General features: G+C 55.7%; 1 protein-coding gene across 2 annotated transcripts in view; it reads left to right on the top strand.

Annotated features, from left to right (window-relative positions):
• Nucleotides 1-14,639, top strand: part of PLXNA4 (plexin A4) — a 405,427-nt gene that overhangs the window by 62,855 nt on the left and 327,933 nt on the right. For both annotated transcript variants that reach the window (XM_036247334.1, XM_036247333.1), the window contains exon 3: nucleotides 5,594-5,776. In XM_036247334.1, coding sequence (XP_036103227.1) covers nucleotides 5,594-5,776 — 183 coding nt within the window. The remainder of the gene's footprint in view (nucleotides 1-5,593; nucleotides 5,777-14,639) is intronic.

Below are 14,639 nucleotides of genomic sequence, written 5' to 3'. Positions count from 1 at the left end.
TCACAGATGAAAGGACTCCTCTCTGCTGGACCAGGAGTTGCCCATGAGCAATGGGAGGACCAGGTCCGACTTTGAATTTTCCGTCCTGGGCTCAGAGGCTGCTGCTGTCGGCCCAGAGCAGTGGGCCGCTGCCTCGTGGTTGGAGGAGTCAGCTGCATGGTCCTTACCTGCTGGCTCACCTGGTTGGTCTCCTGCGGGTTAGTTTGGGTTATTGGTAAACAGTGATGCAAGGAGTACAAGGGTAGCCTGTGGCTGTGGAAGGAACTGCGTCCCAGAACTGAGCTAATTGGTCCACAGGGGGATGGACCTGGTGACCCCTAATTCATTAGCACTGCATTTCGGACCACTGAGCTCTGGCCTACTTCTGACCTTTCCATAATAAGGACTCAATGTGGCTTCTGCAAAGGTGGGGCAACCGGGATGGGTTAAAACAGCTCCACTTGGCAGGGGAGGGGCCCTGCTAGCTGGGGCGAGGCGTGATTTCAGGACCAGGTCCTCCACAGCGTCACCCTGGCCTTCAGGATGGAGTGGCACGGTGTTAGGGTGATGGTGGTTTCTCATGAGTGAGTCTTGGGGACATGAGGTTAGGAGATGTTACAGAGGGGCGCCAGAGGAGGGTCCCCATCGTCCCCCAGGTCTGCCCCCTTCTTTAGCCCTTCCCCAAGGGTCTCCGCAGAGACCACCAGACACTTCTGGAGCCTTGGGTGGCTGCCTGTGGCTCTGACCCGGAGCATGGAGGCTGCTGGAGGAAGGACGCTGACAGCGTGCAAAGCCCCCCCGTGGAGACGACGGAGCGTTTCAGAATGCCAGTCTTTCTGCAGAGTGGGAGCAATTTCCCTGTAATTGGTAAAGTAACCGTAACTGCTCTGTCATCTGTATGTGGCGACACGTAATTGCACAGTAGCCTTTGCCGCTGTGTGCGAGGGAAGCACGGTGAGCTACTAGATTGTAATTCGGAGTGTCAGCTCTGGCTCCCCAAGCCACCCCCACCCGTGCCCGCAGGGAGGCCCGGGGGAGGCTGCCATGGGCCTCTCCGCGTCCTGGTCTGGTGGGTCCTGCTCCATGCCACATGCCATTCTCTCCTTGGCATGGTCTGCGTGCCCTCAGCTAGGAAGAGACCTCCACAGAGATGCAGACCAGTGCTTCTCAAACGTTAGCATGCGGCAGACTCACTGGGAGGGTAGTGGGGTGCAGACCTCTCAGGCCCACTCCAGGGTTTCTGAGCCAGTAGGTCTGAGGGGGGCCCGAGACTTTGAATTTCTAATGAACAGTGCTAAATCTTCTGCATCTTAGCCCCTCCCTCTGCTCTGTCCCGAAGCCTCGTTGATCTGATAGATCTTTAGGAAGTACGACCTTTGCTATTTCATCTTGATAACATTGGCTCCTTTCATCTCAATAACGCCTCTGTGGGGTAGATACCATGAATGTCCCCAAGGAGGCTGAGACTCATCAAGGTTGTCTGAACTGTCTAAGACGACAAATAACAGTAAGTGTTAGCATTCCCATAGCGCTCGTGAAGTGCCAGACATTGTTCTACATGTGCTAAATCATTTAGTCCTCACAACAGTATATGCTGTTATTACTGTCCCCATTCTACGCATGAGAAACGGAGGCCCAGGTTGCTTACGTAACTTGCCCACGGTCACACAGCATTAAGTAGCAAAAACCTAGGCATTTTGGCTTTAATTCCCAAGTGTTAGCCACTGTGAAAATTAGGCTTTCATTTAGTTACCCATCCATCCATCCATTCATCCATCCTTCCATTTAACACGTCTTAACCTACTATGAACCTGAAACTAAACTGAGGGTACAAAGATGCGTAAAACATGGTCCCATCCTTGAGCTCATGGTCCCTGGAATCCAGTGGGTCACCAGTCTTAATTTATAGCTCATGTATCTCATGATGACGCTTGTGGAAAGCAGATTTGGTTTCCTGATTGGGGCAGAGGGGACCCTGGGAGGTGTGGCCCTAAGACTTCAGTACCTGTTCATAGGGTCACCCAAGTAGGCACCACGTACATTCCCATGCAACAGACCTTGTTTCTTTTCCTTGTAAGAAGGAAGTTGCTCTTGAATAAACTAACATTATAACGGTGGCCACAGCTCACTCGTGGGTATTTGTGGCGTGGTGGGAGGAGGGGGTGTGACATGGGCCTGCAGGCGACACTGGGCTCCTGATTATAGCTGAGGTGAGTCCCCTCCTGACTCCTCTGGCTGCTGCTCTAATCTTGCTGTTAATGGGGCCCAAGGGAGGGCTCAGCCAGGGCAAGAACAGACACCGTCCTCCCCCGCTGCCCAGGGTGCTCAGGAATCCACGCCAGCCCTCACTTGTTGAAGGCTTTCTCCAATTAGTCTTCCCTTCTGGGGCCCACATGGCCCTGGCCTCTGCTCCCTGCACCTTGGCCCCCTCAGGTCTGTGGGCCCCGTGGGAACGGCCTTCTCCTTCCAGGGCTGTAACTTCCCTGTGGCCGCAGCTCCGACTTGGCAGCCTGTGTCCATGGAGAGCTCTGGTCAGGAGGCATCGGGGGCCAATCAGCGCCATCCCACCCCGGGTTTGAGCAGGATTTCCACTGGAAAAGAAATTAACGTGAAACATCACCTTGCATTGATGACAAGCTTTCCTGTTTATCAGGTGCCTTCACACCTGTTTTCTCACCCAGACCTCACGAGGGTCCTGTCTCACAATTTCATAGACAAGGAGAATGAGAATCAGAGCAGGAGAGCTTGTGCCGTGCTTCTCGGTTAAGAAGCTGCTGAGCTGCTCTGTGACCTGAGACCTGAGTGCTCTCCGCTACATCAGTGTCAAACATCCCTCCCCATCGCTCCAGCTTTGAGGACACAGAATAGGCCACCTCGTGCCCCAGCTGGGGGCCCTCAGCATCCATGCAGATCTGGGCTGCGCCTGCTCCAAGGCCTCAGTCACCTCTCTGCCCCCTGGCACGGGAGCCTGGGGAGAAAGCCATCACTGTCCCTGGAATGCAGTCACCACAGTTAGGGGCCCCAGCTGCAGTCTTGAACCTGGCGACCACACCAGGAGGTAGGGGTGGGGAGGGGATGGCTGTCAGCTGGCCACAGGCGAGGAGGCCGAAGCCTGGCTTCTGACGGGGCCTCGAAGGGAGCTGTTAGGAGCTGAAGCCGGCAGAGCCCTGGCTGCCGGGCTGCCGGGCTGAGCTGTCCTCACTTCCTTCCGGTGAAAACATCCCTCGTCCGGCCCCTTGCCATGCATGGTGCCACGGCAGCAGGAACTCACAGGTCCCCGGCTTGCTACTCTGAGCAACCAGTGACTCGGTGATGCCGCTGCTCAAGTGCACACGGTCGCCTCGCTCATGTTCCGCCAGCCAAGGGGAAGACTGGTTTTCAGTAACTGACTGCTCACATAAGCAGTTCTGGGCCGGTGAGGCATGCGTTTGTGCCAGGGGTGGTGGGAGACGGTGAAACATGGACTGCTTTGCTCCCTGACTCAGTTTCCCCCTGTGCAGAGTGGACAGTCAGTCGTTCCGCCTCATTTAGAAAAAGGGTCATAATGGGCCAGGCACATTTGCTGATGGCAGAGGTCCCTGCAGCACGGTTCAGGGCTGAGAAAGTCAGGGACAGGTCCTGCTTATGAACCAGAGGCAGGAACATGCAAGGCCGTGAGGGTCCCAGCCTGCCCTAGGCTGCCCTCGCAATGCCTGGCGGGTCACGGCGGTTATGTCCAGCAGGGAGAGGCCGCGGTGTTCCCTCTGCCCGGATTTTCCTTCCTCTTTGCTGTCTATCTCTTTCACTCCCACCACCTTCTCATCCCCCTGTCCTCATTTTAGGGGAGAACCATAAAGATCAGACTAGACCTTGAAAGTTCCCTCCTAACTTTGATTCCTATAGTTGTGGTTGTTATTATTTTGGAGGGGGAAGGGGTTGTGTTTGGTCTGAGGCTGTTGGACCTGATGGTGCAAGAGAGTGGTCTTGGAGTAGAGGCCTGCACTGCACGCAGCCTGCCCAGGCTGCCCAGCCTCTCCCGACCCCGGTCTGACTGTCCCCCCGTGCTAAGGAGAAGGGGGGAGGTCAGACGAGGATTGGGATGCTCAGCACGTTGTCTTCCCCGAGATGGACAGTGCCTCTCCCCCTTCTTCTGGGAGGACGCCGAGGGGCTGGGAAGCCCTGAACAGCTCCGAGCTGGCCACTTCCACTCAGCTCCCTGGCAAGAGCCTGCCTGCTGGTTCTCCACAGGCCTTTTCTTTCGGCTGGACTGAAGCCTTTAAAAAATGACACCTTGTATTTTATTTTACTCCCCTTTCTGAAAAGTCCAAAGACGTTTACAGGCATGAGCTCCGTAGGTTTTATGGAAGCTCATCAAAAAGCAGGGGTTGTTGCCTTTATCTTTATAGAGTGGAAAATAAAAGTACAGAATATGGAATACCTCTTCTAAGACCACACAGTTCTTCCAAGAGAGAGGGGCAATCCAGTGCAGGTTCCTGGAGCCCGGGAGAGCCTATGGCAAAGCCCGGGTGCTCGGTGGGAGCACTCGGGGTCCTCACGGCCGTAGGTCCAAACCCAGCCCCGAGCCTCTGCCCACGTGGGGGTCTGGAGGCCCGGACCGAAACGGAGAAATTCAGCTGAAACACTAAGAAGGAAACCAGCCCGAGACCTCTTCCTGTTGGTCCCCTGCCCCCTGAAATTGCCCTGGAGTATGGAGCAGGAGTTGGGTCAGCGTGCACCACAGAATATCCGGGGAATATCCTCTTTAAGGAATGCTCATCGGTGTTCTTGTCTAAAACGGTTTAGGGAATAACATGTTTGGGAAAGGCTTCGATCATATTACACATATTTCTTCCTAAAAAGACTTCATACCTCTCCTGAAACTAATCACTGTGAATATGGTTTCAGAATGTACTATGTTTCTCAAAATTATTTGCCCAAGGAACCCTTTTATGGTAGAGCATCTCGTAGAGCATCTTGGGGGGCTTGGGTTCCACAGAAGACGCTTTGGGAAATGCTGGGGTAGGCTGCCCTGCCCTGCTAGAAGCAGGGGCCTGAGACGGCAGCGTGGGGCCCACAGGGGCTGGTTGAGTTCATTCCCAGACCTTCCTTTCCTCCCATCCCCCTCCTGAACTGACTGTGCTGCCTCTATCGTGGTCTTGCCATTCGTGTCTGGTGGCTCTGGTCTCCATTCCACACTGCGAGCCCTCGTCTGTGAGGGCTCTTCAACTGTGGACGGGAGCCACGTCCCCCTGACGCCTGCGCAGAGCCGACTGGAGCCCTGCTTGTGGGCGCTGACCCCGTGCTGTCCGCCGTGATGGCCGTGAGGGGGCCTGAGCTCCAAGGTGGCCCTGGGGTGATGGGAGGAGGGGCAGAGGCCATGGGCGTGGGGTGAAGAGACTCTAGGAATTTGTGGATATTTTTAGTGGGTTTTTTTTTTTTTTTTTTTGCAATGGTCCTGTAACCTACCTAGATGACTATTGACAGGTCATCTAGTTTCCCTGGAGGAGGGGTTCACGTGAAAAAGAGGGATTTAGACCATCTCTAAGGATTCGTCTAGCTCTGCAGTTCCCTGACTCAGTGCCTCTGCCAACCACCCTGATGCTCCCCCCTAATTTTTCTGCTTTTCCATTTGCAGCTCCTAACGATTGATGATAACTTCTGTGGCCTGGACATGAACGCACCCCTGGGCGTGTCGGAGATGATCCGCGGCATTCCTGTCTTCACGGAGGACAGGGACCGCATGACTTCTGTCATTGCTTATGTCTACAAGAACCACTCTCTGGCCTTCGTGGGCACCAAAAGTGGCAAGCTGAAAAAGGTAGGACCGAGGTGCCTTCGTTTTGGCGATGGTGATGACAGCCTGTCCCCACGGGGGCAGGCATCGTCTCATGCTCTTTCGCTGCCTTGGGCCGGGTTGGCGAGCCGAACACGTTGGAGCTAGAGAGAGATGTTGCTGCTGAGGTTGTGAATGGTGGTCTCATCTCTTCTCTGCCTTTGCGCTAGGGTTGTCGTGGGACTCACGCCGGGGGAGCGTGGACTCACCTTCTCCCACCCCAGCCTCACGAGTGGTTCTAAGTGGTGTGCTTTCCTCAGCTTGGGCTGTGCCTGAGGCAAGGGCTTTCTTAGGCCTGGGCAGGTGCACAAGGCCAGGGATGTGGCTGCTCCTCTTGCTCTGCCCTTCGGGCTTGTACCTCCATCTGGAATCCACGCCGGGAACTGCAGGCGCGCAGGACCTGCTGGAACTGCTCTTGGGGCTAAGAGTCAAGTCGTGGGGCAAGGAAACCTTGGATGTCATGGTGTACATAGCAGGTGCTCAAGGCCGAGGAGCACGGTGTGATCTGGGGACGTGCGCTTTCCTCCTTTTTCAGAGGCTTGTCGGCTTCAGGGACACTGGGTGACATTGGCCCATCAGCAGTGGTGGGGGCGCCTGTCCATCCGGGACTGTTCTCCACCCAGCCTGCTCAGGTTTCTCCTCTCAAGGAGCTGCAGCTGGCTCCGTAGGGTGCCCTGCTTGCTGGGATCGAAAGGCTTTCTAAGACTGGGCAGTAGGTCCTGCTTCGTGTCGGCGGATGACGCGCTTCGTCTTGTCCCAGGGACGTATTGGCAACTCCATGTGGAGCTCCTGTTTGCCGTCTCTTGATTTCCACTGGAATTCTCTGGACATTGTATGACTCAGACTGATAAAGCCAGCACTACTGATCTGAGGGAGCCTTGATCCCTGCCTCCTTGTTGCTGTGTTTCCGGGCACTAGCTCCAGATGGTCAAGGGGAAATATCCTCTGCGCATCTAGGAGACGGTGCCTGCTCCCCCATCCCTCTGTGTAACAGCCGGTGCCAACAACTGTCTCTTTCTTTAAACCGAAGTCTCCGAGGAGCAGGCAGTGGCTCTGGGGTACAGTGTGGAGGTGAGAGGGGGAGCAGAGAGCGCGTGAGTTGGGGGATGTGTGGAGTAGTCATGGGGCTCATATCTGGGGGGGAAACGGTGTTGGTGAAACACCACGGTGCTCTGCCAAGAGGGTGCAGGCAAAGCACCCCACACCCAGTGTTGCCCCTGAAGAGGCAACGCATAGTAGGTGCCAAGTTAACAGACACCTTCACCACCGTCAGTATAGCTTTAAGAACTACACTGTGTAGCTCCCCGCCGGTCTGTGGAGTGCATGAAACACAATGGAACGTTCCCTCGTTGCGTTGGCCTTTTTGTTGTTGATGACTCATGTATCCAGCTGCCTTTCGTGGAGGCCCAGGGAGGATGCTACACGGCGTGGGGGTGTTGGCCCCGCACCACTCCTGCGTCCGCTGCCGCTTCTGGATCTCCCCCTAATGCACGTGTCACCGGTCACTTCCGCGGGCTGTCCGGGCCCTGGTGACCGCGGCGCCTTTCCTCCTCCTCTCGGTGAGCTCGGAGGGCAGGTGCCCAGACTCGCTGAAGGGGTGTCTGAGTCCCCGCGTGAACCGAGGAGGTGTGCGCACGAGCTCCGGGCCAGGGACCTTGAGCCTTTCCGCTGGTTGCTCAGACGGCTTGGCTCTGCACCATGACTCGGGGAGTTCGGTTTGCGGGAAAAGTGAATTCCGAGTGCCCGAGGCATGCCCACATGCGGTTTATATGCCGAATCCGTGCGTTCGGCCTGCTTCGCCTGGCGGAGGGGTGAAGGAGCGGCCTTGAGCAGAAACGAGCAAGGCAGTTCGGGGTGCTTAGCTCCTCTCTCTGGTGAGCCCAAGGTCAGTGCAATGGAGACGTGACTTACCCCAAGGCACCCGAAGATCCCCACGTCCCAAATTTCCTGCCAGGTGCCAGAGGGTCACGTACTTGCTGGAGGCCGAGTAGACCTGGTACAAGGAACTTTGTGTGTGCTGGTGTCTGAGCTGCTTGGAATGTGGTGTCACTGACATGAGCGCCGAGAGCTCGGTGCTCACAACAGAACAGGCAGTTGCCGTCTCTCGGGCGGGGGTGGGGGGAAGACATGATTCCCGGCTGTGGCTGCACCCTGAATCCAACACAGTCAATTTGCAAGTGTGTGCTATTGGTCACGGGGTGGGCCGAGGCCGACGGGGGCTGACTGTCTCTCACCTGTGGGAGCTGTCCCTGGAGGTCAGAGTGGAGCACATTGCCATGACTATAGGATGGCGACACCCCCAGAGCCCGGGCAAGCAAAGTGCACGGAGATGACCCTCATGGGGCAGGCTGGGGCAGGGGTCAGCCAAGCCAGCAATGACAGGCATCACCCGACCAGCAGGCTCCATAAACTGTGGCTGGCAGTTCCCACTTCTGTTTTGGGGAGGGGCTTATGTAAGAACAGTTTCAGCCACCTGGGGGATTAGATTTAATGTCCAGAGCAGTGGCGGGACGGGTGAAGCATAAACCGTGGAGGGATAAGAGCAGAGGGCTGTGGGGGGGACGAGCCGGCGCCCTCGTGGGGAAAGCCAGGCCGCCGGAGCCCCCAAAGCGGCAGCCCTTTCGCAGCTTGGAGCCCAGCCACGGCTGCTGCAGAGCCCGCCGGGGCACAGTCTGAGTTGGGATAGGAAGGCTGGCCCGCCAAGTCTGCTGTTTGAAATAATAAAAAGCAAAAGTGGACCATTTATTTATTTTTCCTAAACAATAGAATTTCCCACCACCCTTGCTCAGGACACACCACTCCCCTTTCCTTATAATAACTCTGTCTTGCTTTTCCCAGAGGTTATCAGGACCACAGTCACCTCTTGGGCCGAGGCCCAGCCATGAAAAGCTTTGGGACTGCAGGAGGGTTTTGCAGGAAGTTTTATGAGCTACTGAAAGCAGACGGTGAGAAGAATGGAAATCATACTGCAGCCGTAATTACAGAGTTGGCTTCTCTGAGCCCTGTAATAATCTCCTGTGTACAAGGGCCTTGCAGCGTTCTTTGCAGTATGACAAGGGACGTGTGGGGAGGGTGGGTGGAAGGCGCTTGGGGGTTTGCTGAGAGGAGGGGAGTTTGCTGTGGGTTTCCAGGGTCCAGGAGCTAGACTGCAGCTGTCCACGGGCTACCTGCAAAATGACTGATTGGTGTTTTGTTTGAAAGATGTGGGTCCCCATCATGTGCAACCTTGCCTCTGATGGCCATAATTCCCCTCCTTCACTGCACACATCACACGAGGCAGGGGGAAAGGAGGTGACGAGAGTGCCACTTTGGACGTCTTTTATGTCTTCTGATGGTGTGTGTTACGGCTGGGATGGGCAGCCTTTCCCATGGTGTGTGTTAAAGGCATGTTCCGTTAAGAAATACGGCACATAAATGCCACAGTCATCAGGAGGTGCCGGGGAACTGAGAAGTGGCCACCAGACCGTTACAATTCCAATGACAGGTGAAAGTCTTCAGACAAACACCGTCCCGAGGTGCTTTAGGGTGTCTATAAATCTGAAAACCCTGGACCCCAGCTGGGGTAACGAGGTCAGGGCTGCCTCTGAAGGGTACGATCTCTTTGTTGAAGAATTTCGGCCAGAACCCGCCCCTTCCTCTTTCTCTGCTTTTTGCTTCCCTTCCCCTAAGTGATCACACTTTACGGCCTCTGTGTAGCAGTGAGTTATTGCCTGACATTAGTGGGAGAGACTCATGATCGTGGGGAACCAAAGCATCATAAACTTCCACTCGAGGTGTGATTGCTCCTTTCACTTTGTGATTGCATCTTCCCTGGGTGTTTTGCAAGGTAAACTGTTCACAGCCACGGGGCTGAGCACTCTGTGGGTGTTGGTTAAGCAGAGTCTGGCCAGCCCTGCTGCTGGCTTCTGGAAGTGTATGTGCGGTGAGCATGTGCGTGTGTGTCCTGCTGATCAAGAGCAGTGTCTGATCGGAGACCGGCAGCTCCTGCTTTGCATCTTCCTCAATGCACCTGAGACTTTTCTGATTATTCACCTGGAAATTTGGAGGAATTTTAACTGAAAAGGAGGTCGTGCCAGGGAGAGGGCTCCCGGTGTCCGGAGGCCTCACGCAGTCTCGGGGGGACACGTGCTGGACTCCAGCTCGCCGGGAGCCCTGGGATTAGAGCAGAGGTCAGGTGTTTGGTGCAGGGTTTGGTCGGTTCGCTCTGTTGCGTTAGGAGTCCTCCAACCAGAGCTGGGAGCCAGTGTGCGTGTGGTTTGAGACCCAGGAAGGCAGGAAAAGACCTGGGCAAGTCAGTGCTGGACGGTTTTCATGATGGAAAAAGACCCGCATAGCACTTTGGTTTGGTCATCTTTGCCATGTCATTTCTGCATTTCCCACCTCTGGTTTTGCAAGTGTGAAGCCTGTTTAGACCTTAACCTGTGGATGAAGTGAGGGGAGGCTCAGGTTGAGGTGCTGCGGACAGAAGAGCACCGTGGACGTCCCCAGGTGCTGTCCTTCCTCGCTGACCTCACATCCAAGCAGGGACAGGGGATGGCTGCTGTGTCATTAGTCCTGTGAGCCTGGCATCCTGGGACTGGCCCAACGTCGGCCCGTCCACGTCTCACGGTCTCCTCCAGCCTCCTCTTGGTGTCCTCTGCTGGGTTGCAAGCCGTTTCGTCCACATTTACCTCGGGGGTAGGTATGGAGCACAGCTACGTGGGTGTATGTCCTCTTAGTCGTAGCTTACATTCTTGGACAATAGGAAGCCCTTACTCAACCATCCTTTTTATGTCAGTATATCCCATTGATGCCATTTTTTCACTTTTTTCTATTTTTTACTACTATACCACTGGGCCCACCCACTGTCCCTGCATGTCTCTGGGGGATCGCAGGTGGTCACTCAGAGCTGACGGAGCCCATGGGAGGTGCCCCACCGTGCAGATTGCTGCCGCCCTCTCTAAGCTGCTGGAGCTCGGTCACGGGGCACAGACTCATCTCCTCCTGGCGTCCTCTGCAAACACCCTGAGATCCCTAGAAAACACTACTTCAGTCTACTTTCTAAATGATCATTGTGAGGGCACATGATTTAAGGAGATTGTTTTAAATGAGCTTTGTCAATTCAAGATTTACTGATACGTGTGTGCCACTATTTTTAATCATATGTGTGTATACAGATGTATACACACACGCGCGCGCACACTTGTATAGAATGTTCCTTATCATAAATTAAAATACAAAGACATTACAATCGAAGAAAGTGCTTCAGAAACACCCCCAAATCATAGAACACACTCCATCAGCGGATGCTGAAATGCCAGACACGAGGGGAATTTACCCAGTGACACGAGCAATTGAAGTAAAATATTGTGCTTTACAAGAGCATATCATTAAAATGAAAACTAGCAGCATATCAGGAGTCTGGCCGTGTAACCAAGACAACAAAGATGGGAAGGGACGAAAGACAGGATGTGGCAGAGGAGAGGGAGGAGGCAGAGGCAGGGGGAGGAAGTGGCCCCCAGCGTGCGTGGTCCCCGACCCCTGGCTCGAGTGGGATAGAGTCTGAATCGGGGGACAACAGAACTGTTGTCCAGACCGGTGGAGGCTGTCCGTGAGGAGGGACCGGGAGGTCTTCGCTGCCTGGAAGCACCGAGGCCACTTGGGTGGGCACGGCCGTGGCGGCTGGACTCAGCCCCCCAGTTGAAACTCTGATTGGGGTCTACTTGTTCTCAAGTGACTTCCCGTGGATGTGGCCACGCCGCTGGCCTCTGGGGTACCGTGTTCTCCCCTGGCAGTGTTGGCTTCTCCTAGAGGCATTCACATGGCTTCTAAATACCTCTCTCCAGCCTCCCAGGGCCACCCCACGCCTGGCGTGGCAGCACAGGAGACACAGGTATCAGTTACGGATTGCTGTATAACAAACTAACCCAAGCACGGAGCTCAGAACAACATGTACTGTCTTACAGACTCTGAGGGTCCGGAATCCTGGTGGGCTAGCTGGGTCCTCGCCCCTGGCTGCCCCCAGCCTACCGTCACGTGCCGGCTGGGACTGCGGTCATCCACGGGCTCCAGGCTGGACTGGGGGAGAACCCCCTGCCAATAACACACTTGTGGCTGTTGGAGAGCCTCAGGTCTTCACTGGGGACATTAGTCCCTTGCCACATGGGTCTCCCCTTGCCAGCTACTACAGGACGTAACAGCTGAGAGACAGACAGACAGACAACGAGAGCGGGCGTGCAAGAGGAGAGCCCCCGTCTTTGAACCTAATTCCAGCAGTGACACCTGTCTCCTTGTCGGGACTCCCAGGTGGCCCAGCCCACACTCGGAGGGAGGGGCTTCCGCACGGTGTGAATACCAGGAGGCAGGGTCTTTGAGGTCTTCTGAGAGGCTGCCTGCCACCCTGGGGCTGTGTTTACGGTGGGCCATGGAGGCCCCTGAACCAATCTCTGAAACTTCGAGTTCACCTGAGTGGTGTGGGGAGGGGCCCGGCGCTCCTCAGGCACGAAAGCGGCCCAGCGCTGAGTCCTGACCCCCAGGTCCCTGAGGGTGGGGTCGTGCAGGCGCATCAGAGAATCCAGGGGATGGACCGGGAGCGGCGAAGTGGCCTCTCCCAGGGCCTGCCGGTGAGGGGCCATCCTCAGCAGGAGGCCGCGGGGCCCTGGGCAGCAGGCCAGGCGCTGTGGTCCCAGGGAAGAGCAGGTGGGGATGGTGGCGGATGGGGAGACCGGTGTTTGAAGTCCTGACGAGAGGACTGCGCGGCCATGGAGAATCCAGGCCTCCTGACCTTGGCCTCTGCTGGGAACCTCCTCGCCTAACCCTTTAGGAAGGGGTCACGTTCCTAGGAACTGGAGCTGACCGGAAGGAGAAGATGGGACGGGAACCACGTGCCTAAAGCGTCTGTGGGCGGCGGGCTCTGCTCTTGGTGCTTTATGTGCATCTGTACATCGATTATCTCATGGGAGCCTCGGCATTTCCTCTCGGGGTACACGCTACCACCTCCGTTTCACACACGAGGAAAGGGATTGAGCGACCCCCCGAGGTCACACGATGTGACCCAAGGTCTGCCCTTTGACTCCTTTATATAATGACTTCATGGGCTCCACCTGAGGCCTTGCTCGTGGGCTGTGGGTAAGTCTGATCTCCACCACCTGAGAGGAAGCGGTCACCTGGCCTCCGGACCTATGCGTGCCAGTGGCCCAGCCGCACTGAGAACACAGGTCCTGCCGCCAGCCTTCAGCCATGGGCTTGCCTATTTTGAGTCTTCAAGGGCCCTGGCTAAATGCAAACACCGAGGAAGAGGCTCCCACTGGGGAAACTGGGATTCCCAGCTAGGTGGCCGTTCTTGCCTCGCCAACCTCCCTCCACAGGAGCCGTGGGAGGTTTGCTGGGGAACAGGCAAGCTGTGGGTTTCTGCTGGCCACCGGCCTGCCTCCCGGGACACACTCGGGTGTTTCTGTCTTGGGTCCTCACTGGTGTGCTTTTCCCAACACATGGGACTGTGTGGAGTGGTTCCCAATCATGTGTCCTGTGCAGGTCATCCAGGGTCCCTGCCTTTCCTCATTTGGAAGATGGCGGCTTAATCATATCCCATAACTGCTCTGCGAGCCCTCAGGGGCTGGGCCCACCTCCTATGAGCCCAGGTCATTTTTCACCTTCACCCCCACCATCTATCTAACCTTTTTTCTAAACGCCTGTCCCCTTAACCCAAGCTTCTTGGCCACGCTCTCAGTGCTGTACCTACTTTCCCCTCTCCGCTCTTGCCATTTTCTTCCTGGCATTATAGCATTGTATTCTTAACTCAGGATAATCCAATCAGGAACGTTATCTTGACCAATTTGCCCAGGACGATTGTAGGTCCTGAGGCAGCCCGGCTCCACGGTTGTTTATGGGTTTGGTGACTTAAGAGACAGTGTAATCGTGCAGATCGGTTTAAAAAACATTGGTATTCAGCCCTCAGACTCCCTTTGTAGACTGCCCACGTGTCTTGAAGTCCCATCCTATGGATGACACAGGAGGAGTCATTGAGCATCCACGACCGAGCACATTAGATGCATTGTTATGGCCGGGCTGGCAGCAGCGATGTTGAGGGCCGGGGCCATCATGGGAAGCTCCTAAGGAGCTGCCCTGCAGGAAACGTGCAACAAGGGCCCGCTGATTCTTTCCAGCCTCTTCACGTTGTTTTCAGGTAGATAAGACACGTATGTATGCACGCATGACCGTGTACCAGATCATACACGCGTGCATGTACCTCATCCCCGTGCACACCCGCGCACGCCCACGCACACACGCTCAGGAGCCAGGCCCTTCTCTTTGCGCTCGAGCCTGGGGCTGGTGCCCCCTGGAGCTCCCCCTCCTGTCGTCCTCTCTGGGAAATGAGCAGCACACCATCTAATCAGTTTACCTCTGACTCACCCACTTTGGCTCCAAGATGATGACAGAGTAGAGCTATTTAGCTGTCAAATGCTCTGACTATTGCCCAGACGGACAGCGCCTCAACCATCAGAGTGGTTCCCTTCTCCTCCGTGTGGGGGTAATGAGCCTCCCAGTTGCTTTTTTAAGTGCTTCTGCATCTGCCTTCAGTTTTAATGCCTCTTGCCTGCTGACCCTGCGTCCGGCAGCCAGCCTGAGTGTGATTCCCATAATTAGCTTAGTGATAATTTCATTTCTCGGCTTTATATTTGTTCTTGAGGGCCTTGGGTCTGGGGACAGGGAAAGGGGGCCTTTGTTTTTGTCTGGACTCTCTTTGTCCAGGGCAGGAGCAGAGGAGAACAGATGGGTGGGGTGAGGGGACTCGAGCAGAGAGAGGCCCGTGGCATCATGGGTAGACTTGGGATAGGAAGCTGAAATGAAGCTCTCTTTATTCCCTTCC

Source organism: Molossus molossus, unplaced genomic scaffold (genome assembly GCF_014108415.1).
Source record: "Molossus molossus isolate mMolMol1 unplaced genomic scaffold, mMolMol1.p scaffold_m16_p_7, whole genome shotgun sequence".
In the NCBI taxonomy this organism is placed as follows: Eukaryota; Metazoa; Chordata; class Mammalia; order Chiroptera; family Molossidae; genus Molossus; species Molossus molossus.
This window is presented reverse-complemented; position numbering and strand designations above follow the sequence as displayed.